General features: G+C 37.7%; 1 protein-coding gene across 1 annotated transcript; it reads right to left on the reverse strand.

The window, feature by feature from the left end:
- Positions 1-561: 561 nt before the first annotated feature.
- LOC134539043 (uncharacterized) lies at positions 562-15,577 on the reverse strand. Its single transcript, XM_063380730.1, has 2 exons — positions 15,455-15,577; positions 562-6,644 (listed from the first exon to the last, which is right to left on the reverse strand). The coding sequence occupies exons 1-2, from the start codon at positions 15,554-15,556 to the stop codon at positions 5,799-5,801; spliced, it is 948 nt and encodes a 315-aa protein (XP_063236800.1). The 5' UTR covers positions 15,557-15,577; the 3' UTR covers positions 562-5,798.
- Between the last annotated feature and the right edge of the window lie 2,961 nt (positions 15,578-18,538).

The raw sequence follows: 18,538 nt of genomic DNA on the forward strand, positions 1-18,538 counted from the left end.
CCCCTTCTAACATACATTTTTTATAATGTAATGTTACATGCCACTTGGTTAAGTGACGGTTATCGCGAGTTCAAACCTAACTCCTTGGAATGAAATAATTGATGCCTATGGTTTTGGATGTAACTACAAAATTAGATGTCCATTTTCCTCAGGTCTCTCTGTTAACCTTCTGTCATAAATCACTACCCATCGTTTTTTGAAACTTGTGAATTTTGTTTCTAACACAAATAAAAAATCTTATGTGAGAAATACGTAAGCTTGGATAAATAATTTAAAGTTGAACAGGAAGACAGGTTTAAAATAAAAAAAAACTTATAAAATAATTAAATTTCAAAGTATCATCCCAGTACACTTTACAAACATTTTCTAAAACAAGTGGATTCACAAAACATCCTGATTATTTTTTTCCAAATATTATTTAATTTACTTCTGTTGATATAATTAATATGATGATGAATGTGACGAGCTAGAGAAACTTTGGTAAAACTTCAACAACAGGTAGTATTTTTGAATGCTTACAACTTCATAAGTGAATTCAGGTTAGGAAAAGGACAAGAAAAATTTTTGCAAGAGGAATTATTTTTTAATAATATTTTACACAACGATATTTTATATTTATCATACATCATAAAAGGAAAAATTCTGTAAATATAAAATTATGACATGATGTTTTGTAATAGGCAGTCAAACTGTGCATCATTTATAATACAGCCCATTATGTTTTAAAAATATCAACTTTCTTGAATTAAAAAAATTACATAGTATACTTTTTAGTTATTAAGTATAAGTGATACAAATTTGTATAAACGTCAAGCAATCAGAGTGAAGAAAATTTTATTTTCAGTAATACAAATGTTATATCTCCATTTTGGTGAATTATTAACTATAAGTTATTAATCATAGCTTACAATTTGTTCAACAAAATGCAACCAAATGTTATTCAAGTTTATAAAATAGGATGTTTATAGGCTTTGTATGTATGACGTTGATAACTCCGACACTGTTTGGCCGATAACTAGGGACCGGAAAAATTCGCGGGTTCAATGACCGCTAGGATGGACTCCACAGTTCTACGTAAACTCGGGCAAAGTCACCCACTCATAGGCTGCTGTCTTTTGTAAAGTCCCTGAGTAGAAGCCCTGTGATTCTTTACAGGTTTGGTTGAGTGTCTCTCATTGGCCCAGAGCCCTCCAGATGAGTCATGAGCCAATAGCAGAAGAAGCCTTGGGATACAACTGTTCGAATTTTAGCCTATCGCGAAATGAATCCGCGATTTTTTCCGGTCTCTACCGATAACCACGAAAGTTGGCACATCGAAGTTGTTTTTCATGGAGAAGGTTTTTATGCTATCCATTATTTTTGCAACTCGCCCCTAGATGGCGCTGCAGCGCATCAACTTCTAAGCCGTTCAACCGATCGCCATGGATAAACAGAAAACCATAGGTCATAGACAAACAAACAGAAAATTATGTCATTTCTCTATGTCCACCACACTGTCATATAGCGTTATCTATTTTGCTTTAACTCGCGTAGAATATATCACCCGCTGTTCAGCCCGGGCAATGCCGGGTACTGCATCTATGAGTAATATTATTAGTTTGATTGTAAGCAAATTACATTTGTATCACACGCAAATAAACTATCTTGGACGACTTATACATCAATTATATATATATATGTAATTTTGTAATTTGGTATATATGACGTTCAAATCTCAAACACAGTTTGACCTAGCGCAATGAAAATTGGTATAGGGTAGAGAGGGGCAATTCCGATCACTTAAAATTGTGTTGTGAAAATAAATTGTTGAAAATAAGATTAGGTTAATGAAAATACATGAGCATAAACTTGAATATGTATACTTAATATACCTTGAATAAAAAAGGTAATTAATGGCACATATAAATTTACAAAAAAATTATTCTTTAAAAGGTGATATCACAGGATTCACAAAACAAGTGGGGTAATTGCGATCACACACGGGGTAAATCCGATCATAGTGGGGCAATCATGATCACACACATTTACCGCATCTGAATTGTTTCTTTCCTTTGGCACCCACACAGATTTCATGATACCAGCTTCTACATTTCTGGCACTTGATCCAGTCCCCTCTGTTGGCAGACTGGCTCCATCTTCTGTTGCAAAATCCACATGGTGCGTCACTCGAATCTTTCATGATGAGGATTTCTTCTCCACTAGAGTCCATTTCATTTTCTGCAAACAGTCTTCGTCTCTTCACTATGCAATCTATCTGTTTCTTTTTTAATGTGGCAATTTTAACTTTTTCTGCTGTTGCCTTGATGTTTCCATCCGATGTCAGATGTCGAGATTTCTGATTTCTGGTTTTTTTCGGTGCATTCCTATTTGTAGATGATTTGTTTGGGGTTGGAATGATGTCATTAAATCCAATGAGTTTCTGTTCACTGGGAGACTTGGACGTAGAAGCTGATATGGACATGGTGGATGAAGCTTGGGAACTGGAGTAAACTGTGTGTTTGGACGGGGAATGTTGGTTGTGTGACTTATTTTGAACATGATCAAGAGAAACATCAGATGAAGGACCTGAAGTTTGCATGGTGGATGATTTTGTTGATGTAGAAGGAGATTCAGCTCGGAAAGCTACAAATGGTAGAAATTTATCCATCGAATTGCCTTAGGGTTAAATGGGTAGAGACCAATACACTGAAACCCTTTAGTAGCAATCCCATGGGATGCAGCTTTGTTCCACGCAGCTGTGAAAATCTTTCCAAAGTCAGACTTGGTGATCGATTGTGTTGGGTTGTTGTGAAAGAATGTGGTTGCTTCTTGATGGTAGAAAGTTTTTAATGGTTTGAATAGTGTGCGATCTAGAGGCTGAAGGACATGAGTGGTATGAGGTGGTAAACAGAGAAGTTCAATTTCATTTTCTCTGCAGTAGTTCAGGCATTTAAGCGAAAAATGTGATGCGTGTCCATCCAAAATAAGAAGGCATTTCCCTGGGAGTCCGTGCTTTTGAAAATGTTGCAACCATCTGAGAAATAGGTCCTAATTTATATATCCAGATTCAGACATTGCTGCTACATATCCAGATGACAAATTAGCACAGTATGACTCTCGATACCGCACACCCTTGAAAATCACGAATGGTGGTATGTACACCCCACTAGCACTGAAACAAGCTACTACTGACACATTTTCCCCACGTTCTACACTTGTCAATTTAATTACTTCTCTTTGGCCTTTTTCACAAATGATTTTTGATGGCTTATTGTTTAAAGGAAATCCAAACTCATCAACATTATAAATTCTCTCTGGCTTCTCCCTGAGTTCTAATTCATTCGTCAAATCACCAAAGAGGTCATAAAAGTCGTTAAATTCTTTTTCATCCATGGCAGCTGCCCTCATTTTTGACAAACCTTCCGGTTTCCTCAAAGAGAGTTGAGGATGTCTGGCCATGAACTTGCCAAGCCAATCTTTACCAGCCAATTTTTCGGTATTGCTCCATGGAATTTTTAGACCCTTCTTTTCAGCATACATGTATGCTGCATTTATTACCTGAATTGTGGTCAAACCAAAGCCTCTTTTCGACAGGTTGAGCATTCTGTCACACAGTTCATCTTCCTCCTCAGCATTTAGTACAGGTGGGTGACCAACTTTATGTTTGCACTCTTTCCCTTTGTCTCCTAATAACTGCTGTAGTTTTACTTTTTGGATCCTGTTCTGAAGTGTGGTGAATGGCACCTGATGTAAGTTAGCAGCTGCTCTGATGGTTATTTCTCCATGGAGGACACTGCTGATAGCATTTGACATAGACTCCTCGGACCACTGAAGAGTGTTGTTCTTTCTTTTGTAGTTTCTGACCATCTGAAATTCACAACCATAGTACATATTAGTGTTGATTTACATTTGAGATGTTTTAAATGCATGCAACACTTCAGTAAAATGCATCAAAATGTTTATCTCGGTTATAACTTGGGTAGTGTGGAATTCTGTTATGGTCTCGTATTCCAGAAAGGATTTGGAGATTAAATAAATTATTAATAACAATATTTGATTTCAGTATCAAGATGTTTAAGAAAATCCGTAATTAACTAAACTTTGTTGCGAGAAATCTTATGCTGCTATGGTCCCCGAAGACCCATTTCGAAAGTTGTTAGATTTCAGGACACAGCAGCTGGTACTAAGAACCAGTAAAATTTGTGGATGGCAAACACTCTGACAGTATTTAACCAATGGTCATATTTCAAGGTACAAACTTGACACTTTTTCGTTTTATATATGTCAAGTTGGTAATGCCTTTATTTTATGGCATCGAGATGAAAAAATGTGTGCGAGTTATTTAAAGTGTGGCCAACACGGAGTGCTACCAGCCAACTCTTTCTTGAGTAATATAGGGTGCGACCCGCCAAGCATCGGCAGTGAAACAAATCACCGCAACGGAATGTGCGGTAGTCGAAATCAGTATCTACAAACTGGCAACAGCTAGGTCTCTAACTGTCCTCTCAGCTATCCTTGAAACATTAAGATAATACTTTTTTCTGTCAGCTACATGCACCGTGACAATAGAGCAGTGTCGAGTAATCGCTTTTAAGATTAGTTGATAAATACGATCCTTTCTGTGCTGTATTCTCCAGAGCAATAAAATATTTACTGTGATCAAAATAGCCCCAATAGCGTGATCGGAATTGCCCCATTTTGTCGACTTTTACCTTTGCTGTCCAAACTGTAAGAGGAAACTGGTTTTTATCAGAACTGATACAAGGATATTGTTTTCCAGTAAATATACTACGTGAAGAAACCAAAGTAATAAAAGATATCTCGTTTCTGTAATTGTAGCTTCTTATTTTGGAACGTGAGATTTTATAAAGAGTGTAAAAAATGCATGGCGTGACTTACCTTGGTGTTGAATCGCTTCCATACACACAGCAAAGTTTAGAATAACAACGGAAATTTTTTACCACGTGAACACCAACACTCCCAGCTTGCGACTGATGGGATGATATTGTTTCCTTTCGGCTCATGGCTTGCTGTGTTGCCAATTCTCTTATTATGATCGGATTTACCCCGTGATCAGAATAGCCCCGCTCTACCCGATTTTCAAATTATGTTTTATTCACGACCTATTTATATATGTATTTATTTTCAAAATGTTTTGGTAAAAAAAACACTAGAAAAAATATAAACTCTGCATTCTTTTCGAATTTTTTTTTAAATACTGTCAATTCGTGGTTCCGCTGATGCTTTTTGGCTATAAAGGTGGTCGTTATTCAGTATTTTTTTGAAGTAATTACTCAAAAAATAAATTAAAGTTTTAAATATTATTAACATCAACCATGTACAAACAAAAAAAGAGATAAGGTAGCAAAGATTTATATTTACTGCATAAAGAGCTTAGTCGCTTTGCAGTGACATTAAATACCGAAAATATATTTCAAGAAGCATTTAATTAAATACATGCTTTACAAGATCTCGTAAAATTTATTTGAATAAAGTACCTGCAAAAAAATTTGACCCACTTAAATTTTAAGATTAATTTACATCCAGGTACATAGACCAGGCTGGAATGATGTCATGTGAAGGCGAGTGTATCTAACAAAGTAGGAACTATTGTAACTCATTGATAATTTATGTATATGTACAAATTCGGCATGGTTATCTTATATTTAATTTTATGTAAGAAAACGAAAAAATTTAACCAGTTATAATACATTGTAGATAAAAAAATTATCGATGTTTAATTAGTTATACATTTTTTTATTCTTTTATATGTTTAATGTCTTTAAACTAACATGATATTTGTTTCACATAATAAAGAATCACACGTGTTTAGTGAAGTCAACAGGATATTCACCTTTTCCATTCGTCAACACGTAGCGTAGAACTACTCGTATGTTGTGTTTCGTCATTTCAGGGACTTCTTTGTTGCGCAGAAGCTCTTGGAAGAAGGCTTTCAGGAACTCCCCTCTGCTTCTGGCCTTCATGAAGCTGACTGAAGACACGTGCGCGGCGGGCGAGAAAGAAGTCGCCAAGAACTTGTACACGCCTTCCAGTGCGTTCGTAGCAGTCGAGTTCGTCTTCATGGCGTCGTAGTCCAGCGCCTCCATCACCGACGCCACGTCGACGGTGGCTGTCTCCTGGTTATCGTCCGAGACGTCTGGCGGCAGCGAGCCGTACCCGACGTCGTTGACTCTTCCCAGCAGAGACGCGAGGAAATGTCTCGCTTTTCCGTCGGCCTCGACCCGTTCGGACGACAGCGCTTTCTCCAAGATTCCTCGCATCAGGCTTGCCTTCGTGGGATGTCCCGAGAAGTGGAAGTCGTCACCGAGTACTTGCCTGAGGTTGGCTTCTCCGAAAAATTTTTGGATCTCCTCCAGATCTCCACCTGTGACATTGCGGAACATGAAATTCGTGTCGAAGTACCTGGACACGTCTGCAGAAGATCTCGAGTCGGATGCGTGACCGTCGTCGGAATGTCTCGACGAAATTCCAGGGACCTTGACTCCCGACTTGGGGAAGCTGAATTTTGGAATCAACCCTCTGAGACCTTCGCGATGCCCGAAGTCGATTTGAAGTGGGCCGATGCCGAATGTTGCTTCCACGCCCGAGAACAGAAACGGACTTCTCTCGTGTCTTTCCTGCGGAGCGTTTTCCGATTTCGGCACCTGAAACGTACAAAATTTATTTCTCATTAGCATAAGTATAAATAGAGACCTGTAAAATTCGCGATTTCAAATCCCTAAAGGATAGACTCCATGATCCTCTACGCACTCGTGCAAATTACATCTGCTGATTGGTTACCGACTCGTAACACCTGTTGACTGGAATGATCGTGATTCGCTAATTCTTCTGTTAAAAATTTTTCATTGGCCCAGAGTCCTTCAGATAAACTGTGGCCCAATCACTGAAGCAAAATAATGTCAAAAGTATTTGGACTCTATCCTATCGCGAAATGAATCTGCGAATTTTACAGGTCTCTACATGCATATAAAGTATTTTGTCGAGACAAACTTGTCAACATCTCTTCAAAATGTTTGCCCAAAGCTCACTTTAACATAAAACAGTAAAGTTAGAAGTTAATGAGTAAACCAACATCTCTTCACTAATTATAATTACTTGGTTTTCACCAGTTAACTGTACTTGCATGAATCTCATTATATAAAAATATTTACCAAAATTGTGTTCTATTTTATAAAAGCAAAACTTAAGATCATTAACAATTATTATAGCAATACTCATATCATTGCTAAAGGCTTAGTGTACATCCTAGTAACAATGACATAACAATTGTATGTTTCGAATATGATTCAGTAGAATGGCAATTTCCAGCAAAAACTTTACAGGAAGATAAAATAATTTTCCACTAAACCTTCAGCTGTATTTTTTGGTCTTTTTAAGTGATATTTTTATTCATAGACATAAAAAAATTATTTATCTCAGGAATTAATAAGTTTAATTTTCTTATGTTCCTTGGCTCATCGGTTCTAGCCGCTTCGAAGGCAAATATTTCAATAACGTTTCGGTTGATATCGCAGTAGCCATCTGCAATGAAGCAGGCAACTGCTGCTCTGAAGATGGAAACTAGAATATTGACCGAAAATGGTGAAATGTTCGCCTTCGACGCGACGGCATATATCAGGGCAAGAAAGTAACCATGCAGGCATTGGTATGGATGAATTTCTGGAAACAAACGAGAACCTTATTCTGGATGGTAGAAATGGGATTCAAAAACGGGTCCTCAGAAATATCAGCCCAAATTTTTGCCACTTCAACCTTGACTCCGTTTTTTAAACGTAGCTCGTTTTCTTAAGTGGGATAAAAAGGAGCCCAATGACACCTTATATATAGGTTTCAACTAATTTCAAACCATAAAATTATTTGACAGTTTACTAGTTGAAATGCGCCTTTAGAGATATCCCATTAAAATATATTTTTTTAAATAATTACTCAGCATTATCAAAATCGTAGCCATTCCAAAAAAAAGTAGTGCAATACTAAATGCCAGTAAATCTACCTGCAGCAGTCTGTCTCATAAGCATCAGGCATTTCAATGAATTATATGATGTAAAATTTATTTTTTACTGTTACAAGGATAGTCCTCGGAAACTCAGTTTCCAACGAAGCACTTGTAAAATTTCAAGGCAGAGCTTGGTACAATTTACAATTTTAAAAAGCTCTGCCATGCAGTTTTACAAGTGATATCTCTGAAACTGGGTTACCAAGGATTTTCCTTGTAAAAAGTACAAAATGTTTTTACAGTGTAAATGTTAACTAATTTTACTAATTTTGAAAAATAAAAGATATAAAATTTGTACGACTTTAAAAGCGTGGTTACAAAGATGGTTGATTTTTGGCTCCTGTTTCTCCCCTTAAGTACTTTTATTTTCAGATCATCTATACCGAAACATGTTAATACATTTGTACAAATATTGATTTCCGTCTTGGCCCGCAAGTGCAGATAGATTTTAAAGTTCATATTTATTTGGAACATGCTATAAATTTACGTATAACGTTCTAGCCAATTTTGAAACAATCTGGAGATCGTTTTTTACGAATCGCCCCATACTTTTTTAATATTCCACAGGATCAGACAAAAATTTTGAATATTTTATATTTAACGGAACAACTCATATTCTTAAAGTTTCTAGAATATTCTTGATATGAATTAAATGACCAGCACCGGTAGGCAGGCATGTTTTGTGCCAAGGCACTAGTGAATACCCCCATGGGGTTTATTTACTCTCATAGATTAAACATTAAACAAATTTATTCACCTCCTGCGTTTAGGGGCGCAAATATTCAGTTAATTCATGGCTAAAATTTTGGCAATGCTTACCACAGTATTTTATCGCCTGTACGAAATTTTACATAACCAAGTTTAAGTCAACTCATGCAGATTCAAAAACCTGTGTCAGAAAAAAAAAATTTCCTATCAATAATTTTGAACAGATTTTTAACTCTGTTATTTAAGAGATTTTTTCATTCAAACATTATTATTTCCACACATTGCAAGAAGGAAAAAAGTTTTAGGTACTATTTAGGAATAGTTCCTAAATAGTTTTATTAAATATCGTATTAATAGTAATTAATACGATAAATTTGAAAGAATTTTATCAGTTGTCTGCTTAATGAATAATAATTTATATGGATCCTCGTAGTACCATTTGTAAGGGTTAGTCGTAACTAATTTTTTTTACAAATGGGTTGGATTTTTTAAAATGAGTTACAATAAATTTTAAATGGTTGTTAAATTGTGCATAGTACGAAAGATTAAAATATGTTTGTCCCTGAGTCTTTATTTTTTACCCCTTGCAGTAATATTAATGCAGTGAGAAAAATTTTCAGTTCGATAGTTAAGATAATATTGAGAGTTTACAGTTACTTTTACGAATTTATTACTGTGGCTTTTACGGTCGTTTTGAACTTTTTTATATTTGATTCTATTCTGTTTACCTATTGCAGTAGGTCATGTCAAAAAAATTTATAGACATAATATTTAGAAAATATCAGCGATGTTTACAATAATTCCAAAATAATTCATATTGAGCGAAATCATGAATTTAGGAATTTTTTTAAACCACTTTTGTCTATCCTTTGCAGTAATGTTTGGTTTTATCGAAAATGATTTCATATTAAAGCTTTAGTACTCATTTGAGGATATACAATAACTTTAAAAGGATACAGTAGTTTCATTACTAAAGGAATCATAGTGGTTTTAGATTTTTTTAACAAATCTTCCCCAATTTTTATTCATTTTGGTGAAATGTTCAATTAAAATAATTGATGAAAAATTTCTACTATCTTAATTTTATGAATCAGTCTGTAAATAATTTTAGCAAAATAAAGACAGTCATGAGTTCACTATATATGTGTTTTGTTTTCGTTTATCGTTGCAAACTTATATCAACTCTCTCTCTCTCTCTCTCTGCAGTCTGTAAATTAAATTCTTTGTTAAGATATGTACTACAATGCAAAGTCATATTTTTCAGAAATTAATAAAGTTATAAATTCTCTAATATGAATGGACTTGTTGCCTATTTATTAGGATGGTAGTTATATATTTATCATATGGAGCGAATGAAGAAGTATAGCGCGAACGATGCTGTGCATCAGTACGTTATTGTAGCTAACTGACAACTGAAAGGTAAATTTTACATTATCTAAACATGATCAACATTACGACACAACTAGAACTTTTCTTTTTTCTTAAAATATATATAAAACTGTTCTTTTCACATAACTATCCTCATTTAATGATTATAAAAGATGTCTACGAACAAACAAAATTAAATAAGTGTTTCAAACAAAAAACTAGGTCGCCACAACTACTATAGGAAAGGTAGGGAGGAAAATGTGTTTTTTTTTTCAACGTGGTGACGTAAATGTAGATAAATTACTCACAAGCCTAAACTCTCTTTCTCTCTCTCTCTCTCTCTACATAGTTATTGACGTCTAGATTTTTTTTCTGAATGGGCCATAAATATTCATGCAAAATTACAGATATTGTAAATGTGTATATTTACATGAAAATATCTATATCACAAAAAAATAGTGTTCGCAGTGATACTGGGTTTGGATTCTTACCCGGGAATTTAGGCTCTGTGTTATTCAAGTACCTCCAAAAACTATAGGTATAAGTAAACCGTTCCCTGAATAGCTTTCCAGTATTAATTGCTGACATTAGTTCACATAGTAAAACATTGGTTGTCTGTAAAGTCGGTATACGGACGATAGTTTAACGTGACGTCATAACAAAACATTGATGAAATGATTGCATACTTTTATGAATAAAATTGAATCATTTTTATTGAAATATCACTATTTTGTATGGATACAAAGAAGGAGTGAAATTAAATCTACAATTTAATTGATAAATTTACTTTTATTTGCACTCATTAATTCAAATATGTTTATTACATCAATGAAGAGATTAGTTTAACTATAACTTTTATACATGTTTGCTATTTAACTTCTTCCAATCTGTGTTATTCTGTTAAGGATAGGACGATGATAGGAAAAGTAGGAAACGAATGGGAGTGTTTCAAGTTTAATGTGCCTCGAAAATGTCAAATCGATGGTTGTTCCAATCGAGTGGAAGAGAGATAGATGCGGCGCAAGCGTACAATGAGCGTAACGGGACACAGCGTAACGGAATAATGTGCGTTACGGGACACACTTTTAAGCGTGCAGCCGGCGTTCATCGATTTATTAGACGTTGTGACGTCAAAAAGACATGCATCTATCTAAAAGGTTTACCCTCGTGTTTTATTGTTTACCCAGCGCTCTCAGCCCTAAGGCCATGCCACTCCGAGGTTGCCATGGGCGAGGAGACGGAAACGCCGTACACACAATCGGGAAAGGTGTTAGGGCTCCGGCTATGACTAGAGACTGAGGCTACCCATCCCAGCATGGTCACCACCTCGGCCCCCCGCCTCACTTAGCTGACCAGACAGTTGGCTGTGTCCTGTGTCCTAAGACATTGTCAGCACTGCTGGCACCTTCCCCGATCTCCCACTACACGCTGGGACCCGGTGAACCCGTGGTCCGGTGAAGGTCCTATCCAACCTCTGCTAGCTGTCCAGGCCAGTACCGGAGCTGTGTCGTCGCTCACCACGTCGACTCCACATCAGGCTAGGGAACCCTTGGAGCCTGCTCCAAGCGATCGGAGCACCACCACCAAGTACGAGTCCTACCCAATCAGGATCCTGGGCTGTCAAAAGGAACCTCAGCAGGTATATCCATCCACACTAGGATCATCTCGTACTCCCACCAACTTGGGTGACGTCTAGGACTAACCACTGTTGCCGTTACAGTCCAACTGTTGAATATTTTTTTTTTAGAATTTCCATGGTTTAAAAAAAAATTATTCAATGAAACGTCATTAAAAATATAAAATAATGCACCAAATTTCGTGAGAAATACTCAGTAGTACCTCGAAAAACGTATTTCATATGTGCAAAAATAACGATAGCTGTGTGGCGGAAACATTACAATATTTTTCTTGTTGTGTTACTAACTATTTCTCTGAAATGGTTTCCAAAGGAATCTTTTGTTAGAGCTCAGACAACCTTTTTTGACGTGACAACGTCTTATAAATCGATGAACGCCGTCTGCACGCACGAAAAAGTGTCCCGTAACGCACATTGTCCCGTTACGCTGTGTCCCGTTACGTTCATTGTACGCTTGCGCCGCATCTAGCTCTCTTCCACTCGATTGGAACAACCATCGATTTGACTTTTTTGAGGCACATTAAACTTGAAACACTCCCATTCGTTTCCTACTTTTCCTATCATCGTCCTATCCTTAACAGAATAACACAGATTGGAAGAAGTTAAATAGCAAACATGTATAAAAGTTATAGTTAAAATAATCTCTTCGTTAAAGTAATAAACATATTTGAATTAATGAGTGCAAATAAAAGTAAATTTATCAATTAAATTGTATATTTAATTTCACTATTTCTTTGTATCCATACAAAATAGTGATAATTCAATAAAAATTACTCAATATTATTCATAAATGTATGCAATAATTTCATCAATGTTTTGTTATAATTTTTTCACGTTAAACTATCGTCCGTAAACTGACTTTACAGGCAACCAATTTTTTTTCTATGTTCAAATTTTCCCGGGTCTTAACCAAACCGACCGATCCGTCGTAGTCCCATGCACGAGGCGAGCCAAGCGCAGCGATCGCAGAGCTTTAAGAGACGTGCGCTCGACAGCGCAACATCGATAGTGGCAAACCTGTCTCTCTTAAGGAGCCCGCCTATACATGGGTGTATCTATGTCAGTGAGGCGGGATGATAAATAAGCGCGACGCTCGCTGGTGCTTCTAGCGCGGTGTCTCCTCTGGACTGGCGCGCAGTCTTCTCGTCGTCACAGCACAACTGTGAAACTTGAGCGGTGACCGTAACATTATATTGCGGAGAAATGAAGATAAAGGTGTATTGCAAGTCCCTTAAGTGCTTTCAAGAATCTGTAACGGTTGTTTTACGCCTAAAAAATTACTGTGAAAACACGGCGTTTTAGCCCTTTTACTCTTCTAAAAATACAGTTTGAAAACTTAATCCAAAATCGAAAGTACTTTTCGGCCCTCAGCGAACTCTTAAATACTTTTCGTAAGCAGACCCCAATCGGATATCTTGGGTAGTTTTGAAATCGCGTTGTTTTTCCTGAAGCTCGGCGCACCGTGTGTGTGCCCGGGTAGGCAAGGGCCTTAACACTCGAGGGAGATTTACAGTGAGCTGCTCTTGACACTATTCACCGCCTTCTTTTATCTCTCTCTCTCTCTCTCCCTGCTGGAGCGAGAAACTGGCGAGTAAAAACCTCTAGCGTTGAAACGTTCAGACAATTGTAAGAAGACAAGGTTCCGAAAGAAGTTTACTGGGGACTACAGCTACGAGTGTGATGTATTCACAGAACTATGTACCATTAGCCACTGTTGCGCTCTCTGTACTATAGCTCTTCAAACTGAAATTCTTGATTCTGTGACATCGAAACAAACAAGAGTTGCGTGGGTTGGTTTATTCCGAAATCAGAAACGAGATGTGAAGAAAATCAAGTTGCATTAAACTTGATATCTCTGTAACCGTCCTGTTACTTTACTCCAGCAACACCGCGGTCAACAATCCGTCCTCACACTGTTGCCCCAAGGAGGGTCAAACTTCGCGCGGGTGGCACGATCCCACCGCACGCGACTGTACAAAATATAGTTCCCCTTTTCATTCCGCAAGTGTGAGATGCTTTAAAACCAAACAATGTAAGAGCAGGATTCGAATTCTTTAATTCTCTCATGGCTGTTACTGAGTAGCATGATTCAAACTAACTCCTAAGAACATTAAACTATAAATCTATATTTACATTTCCACTTACTCCACTTGATTGGCAAAACAAAATATTAAATGAAAGGTCCTTGAGTCTCTATAGTTCCTGTGCGCGCACTTTTACGTTATTATGCATGAACTCGTTTGCCTGCTGTCTGTCTCAAGCAATCACGGCCTTAGTGGGTAATGTTGCACCTCTCGTAAAAATCATCCAAAAAAAGTACGTCCACTTCAAAAACTAGTAAGACACGGGCCCGCCATTCGCCTATTCTCAATAATGTTAACTGTATCCAGGAGGGTCGAAAGTCATCCATGTTAGTCAGCTACGTTTTGACACAGGACTTTTCACTTAGCTACTGATTGTGTTGAATGAGGGGGTAGCTACGCCTGCACGACTACATGGTAACACAGTAGAGCCCTTCTTTCAGTTCATGTTTTCAGCCATATCTGATAGACGCCCGAAGAGTAGTGTTTTTGCATCGTGGTTTAAGCTTTTAATGACTGTATATTTTATGGAAGTGACTGTTTGACGACGGAGAGTGCAGTTCACTATCGCAAACCGCCACCAGAAGTGGTCAAGCAAATTTCCCGCAACTTTTTGGCCGTGACACTACGGTAATGGAGAGGTGACAATGTAACTTCAACCATGTACGTCACAGACGTCTGACAACTCCTGACACCTTGGATGTCAGCCAAACTGATGGCAAGAGACCGGAAAAATTCGCGGATTCATTTCGTGATAGGCTGAAATTCAAACATGTGTACAATTCTGCTGGTTCTGCTATTGACTCGCGGTTTAACTGGAGCTCTCTGGGCCAATGAGAGACTATCGACCAAAGAAAAGTCGAATCACAAGCTACCCAGTGGAGACGACTCACAATTTAGTAGCTAACCAATGAACACGCGTGTTTACTTGAGAAGTGCAGAGGATAATGGAGGGCCGGCCCTGATTAGTTTTAATTGTTTAACTATCATAAGTTTTTACAAACTAGCAAAATATACCTATTGAATATTTTATAAAAAAAAAAGCTCAGTTTGGACATATAAAATAGAAAACCTTAATTATATCCTGTATTTTCAGGTTAAATAACATACTAAAAAGAGTGTAGGTAAGAAATAACCACGCAATTATAATGTAGCACGTGACTGTAAAATTGCCTTAGCGCGGGGGGGGGGGGGGGAACCTGGGTCCATGGCACGAAATCGAATGTGGGGGCCATGCCCACATTTCATTTATGTGGTTATCGAGTGCAAGTTATTGGAATAAAAAAGGGGATTGTCTGTAAAGTCGGTTTACGGACGATAATTTTACGTGATAACGTCATAAGAAAATATTGATGGAAAATTGCATACTTTTTAATTTTCAAATATTATTTATAGATTTTTGCAAAATTTAATTTAAATAATTTGTTTAAATATAATCACGAACAATTAGTTAAAAAGCCCGCTTTAACCTGTTTGATATTACAGAAGATTTTCTCGCACGGTGGTTGGCCGGTTCTTGCACGCTCGACTCAGGCGGAACGTGACAATTATTTTTCGTGCGTGCAGCCGGCGTTCTTCGATTTACAAGACGTTATCACGTCAAGAACCTGACGAAGAATATTGTTTTGGACGTGTCTGCAGCCCGACACCGAACAAAGTACTCACGGCCGCCACCAGTAGCGCTGCGACGCACGACCACCGAACAGCGCCCATGGCGGGCTTGCGTCGCCGTGTCTCTCTGGCCGAGTCTACAAGAGTCGAGGCCATCCGCGCTGGGAGCGCGCGCTCGTGTTTCCCGCGCTCTTTTTTCTTTTTTTACGACTGGCAATTTAACGGCCGGGGAAGGGTGTCGGGTGTCCCAGGCCGTGATAAACAACAGCAACTCGAGAACCAGGCCGGAGGGGATCCCACCGTGGCCGAAGAGGACTCGTGATTCCGTTAGCGGCCCCCGCACATCCCCTCCATCATTCCATCAGCCAGCAGAGTTCGAGCGTGTTTCCCTTCTCCAGCCCGTCGCAGGACGAGTTATCCTCAGGAAGGGAGCGAGCATGGATTGGTAGTCTGCTTGCGCAGTGGCGTAGCCAGGATTTGTGTATGGGGGGTGTTAAGAAGCATGCCCCCCCCCCCCCCCCCGGTATTAAAGTGGGCGGTCCGGGGGTCCTCCCCCAGGAAAATTTGGATTTTAAGGTGTAAAACAGTGCTATTTTAGCAGTTTTAGGTTCTTAAATTTAAATATTGTAATGGTAAAAATTTTATTAATTTTAATATGAAATTTGTTTGAGTAATGAATAAGAAATTAATTAAAGATTTGTTGCTGGGGGGGGGGGGTAGAACCCCTAAACACCCCCCCCCCCCCCCTTGGCTACCTGGTCTTGCGTAGATTTATATTGAAAATTTTTATCCTTTGTAAATTTAACAAATTCTTTTTTAGTGGATTCCATATCTTTTACTTAAACTATGTTCAAATTCTTAAAAATTTAGATTTAAAATTTCAGGATGTATTCTTGATTTGTTTCGACTAAAAAATATTTTTTTTAATTTTAAATTATAATAAGACACTAGTTATGCCCTTAATTGTATGAATTTTGGAAGTGAAAACAATTATTTGGTAATTTTTGTATACTTTTAATTAAAACTGAATAATCCCACTTGATAATCTCGGTTTCTTATAGTCTGCTACATTTTTTTTTTTTTTCGGAGATGATGTATTACTATGAAAATTGACTTACCACTTTATCGCCCCATTTTGCTGTATAATTCCGAAAAAGGTGGTTACAAAAATTTTAAGATCATCACGTAAGTTATTTATACCTACTGAGTTTCTTACTTTTCACGCGTTATTTTTAACCATCACTTTCTACTATACAACCACACTAAACCCATTTCAAACCCGTTTGGAGCCGAATCTCGAGAAAATATAGCAACATGCAATCTAACTCATTATTAGAGACCAGGAAATTTCGCGGATTCCTCTGGCCTCAGGATAGAATTCAAAGTTATAGGTGTGCTCGACCCATGTTTATTTTCCCATTGGTTGATTTCTTAGCGAGAACAATTTTATCCTTGTTATTTGGCACTACTTGATTCGCTTACTTCTCTCCTAGCTGGACATCGTTGGCTCACGGTCGTAGAGGGGCGTGTCCAGATAACTGCGGTCCAATCATGAACACAGTGCGAGAGTGTGGAGGTTTGCATTCTAGCTTGCGACGAAATTAATGCGCGAAAATTCCGTCTCTCTACTCATTATATACGTTATTCGGGCTCAGTTTCTAATAGCCCAGTTGATTTCCTTTGCAGATATTATTTTAATGATAATACAAAGCCTACTACTTTTTCACCCTTTAAAATGGTAAATGTTTTTGGGAAATGGATAAAAAAATACAATACGTAACTTTATGTGCATGTTGTTCATTCTTAAATTCTTACCGCTATTTCTTGTGGATTTGGAAGTATGCATTTTTCTTCTTAAAAACAAACCTAGCCCTTTTAATCCTCTTATCGTAATATGGAAGTGTCATTTAAAAAAGGAGTATTTGCGTTAGGGTGGCAAGAACTTGCCCAGGTGTAAGGGCGACCAATTAAGATTCTCGTACAAAAATGTATGTTCGTTGTACGTGGTTGAGCAGCGAAAATTTTTTTTTTTGACGTGAATACGTCTCTAAAGTTTCTTCCATAGTGGGAGGCAATTCAAAAAACGAATGATAACACAATCGGGGGATACAGTTTGGTGTTGCAGCTACACATATATCATCTTCATCCAAAATTTAAGTACACCACTGGATAGCTAAAGGATCAAAGAATTCGTTACCGCAAAGTGAGGTCTGTGACGCATCGCGCGCGGTGGAGGGGGAAGCGCCGCCATTTTGAGATCATTTTGCTGGGTTTCGAGATTTACATTTAGTATGACTTTTGACTCGGAGAAGCTACGACTTTCGTTTGAGTTTCAATCGTCAGCTTTCGTCGAAAGCTATCGATTGCAGACGTAAAACATTAGTGTAACATTTTTAGTGAATATATATGGCGTTAAAATAAAAATAGCGTATTTTTTTATTTTGTATATAAAATATTACCTGTTACGTACACGTATTCACGTACAACACACGGCGGTGTCTATGACACAGCCACACCCCATTTGTTTTGACGTGATAACGTCTTATAAATCGATGAACGCCAGCTGCACGCACGAAAAAAGCACGACTCGTTGTCACGTTCCGCCTGAGCCGAGCGTGCAAAAACCGGCCAACCTCCGTGCGAGAAAATCTTCTATAAAATCAAACAGGTTAAAGGCGGGCGTTTTAAAAGCAGCATTTTAAAAATTTTGATTTATTCATCCAATTTCGTCATTTAAAATTAACAATTTATTGATATTTATTTGATTTCAGTTTATTTCAATAACTTATTGTTCGTGATTATATTTAAACAAATTATTTAAATTAAATTTGCAAAAACCTGTAAATAATATTTTTTAAATTAAAAAAGTATGCAATTTTTCATCAATGTTTTCTCATGAAGTTATAACGTAAAATTATAGTCCGTAAACGGAAATTACAGACAACCCCCTTTTTTTTCTTTTATTCCAACGAAACTACAACCGAGCTAGCTGGATCTGCAGTTGCGTAACTCACGGTCCGCGAATTCCGCCCGTTTAACCCGCGCTGCGTGTAGAGATTTGTCGCAGTCCCCCCTTCCCCACCCCTTCCCCAGGGCGCCTGGAGGGGAATTGAGGGAGGGGGTAGCTGGGTGGGAGGT

Source organism: Bacillus rossius, chromosome 14, assembly GCF_032445375.1.
Source record: "Bacillus rossius redtenbacheri isolate Brsri chromosome 14, Brsri_v3, whole genome shotgun sequence".
Lineage (NCBI taxonomy): Eukaryota > Metazoa > Arthropoda > Insecta > Phasmatodea > Bacillidae > Bacillus > Bacillus rossius.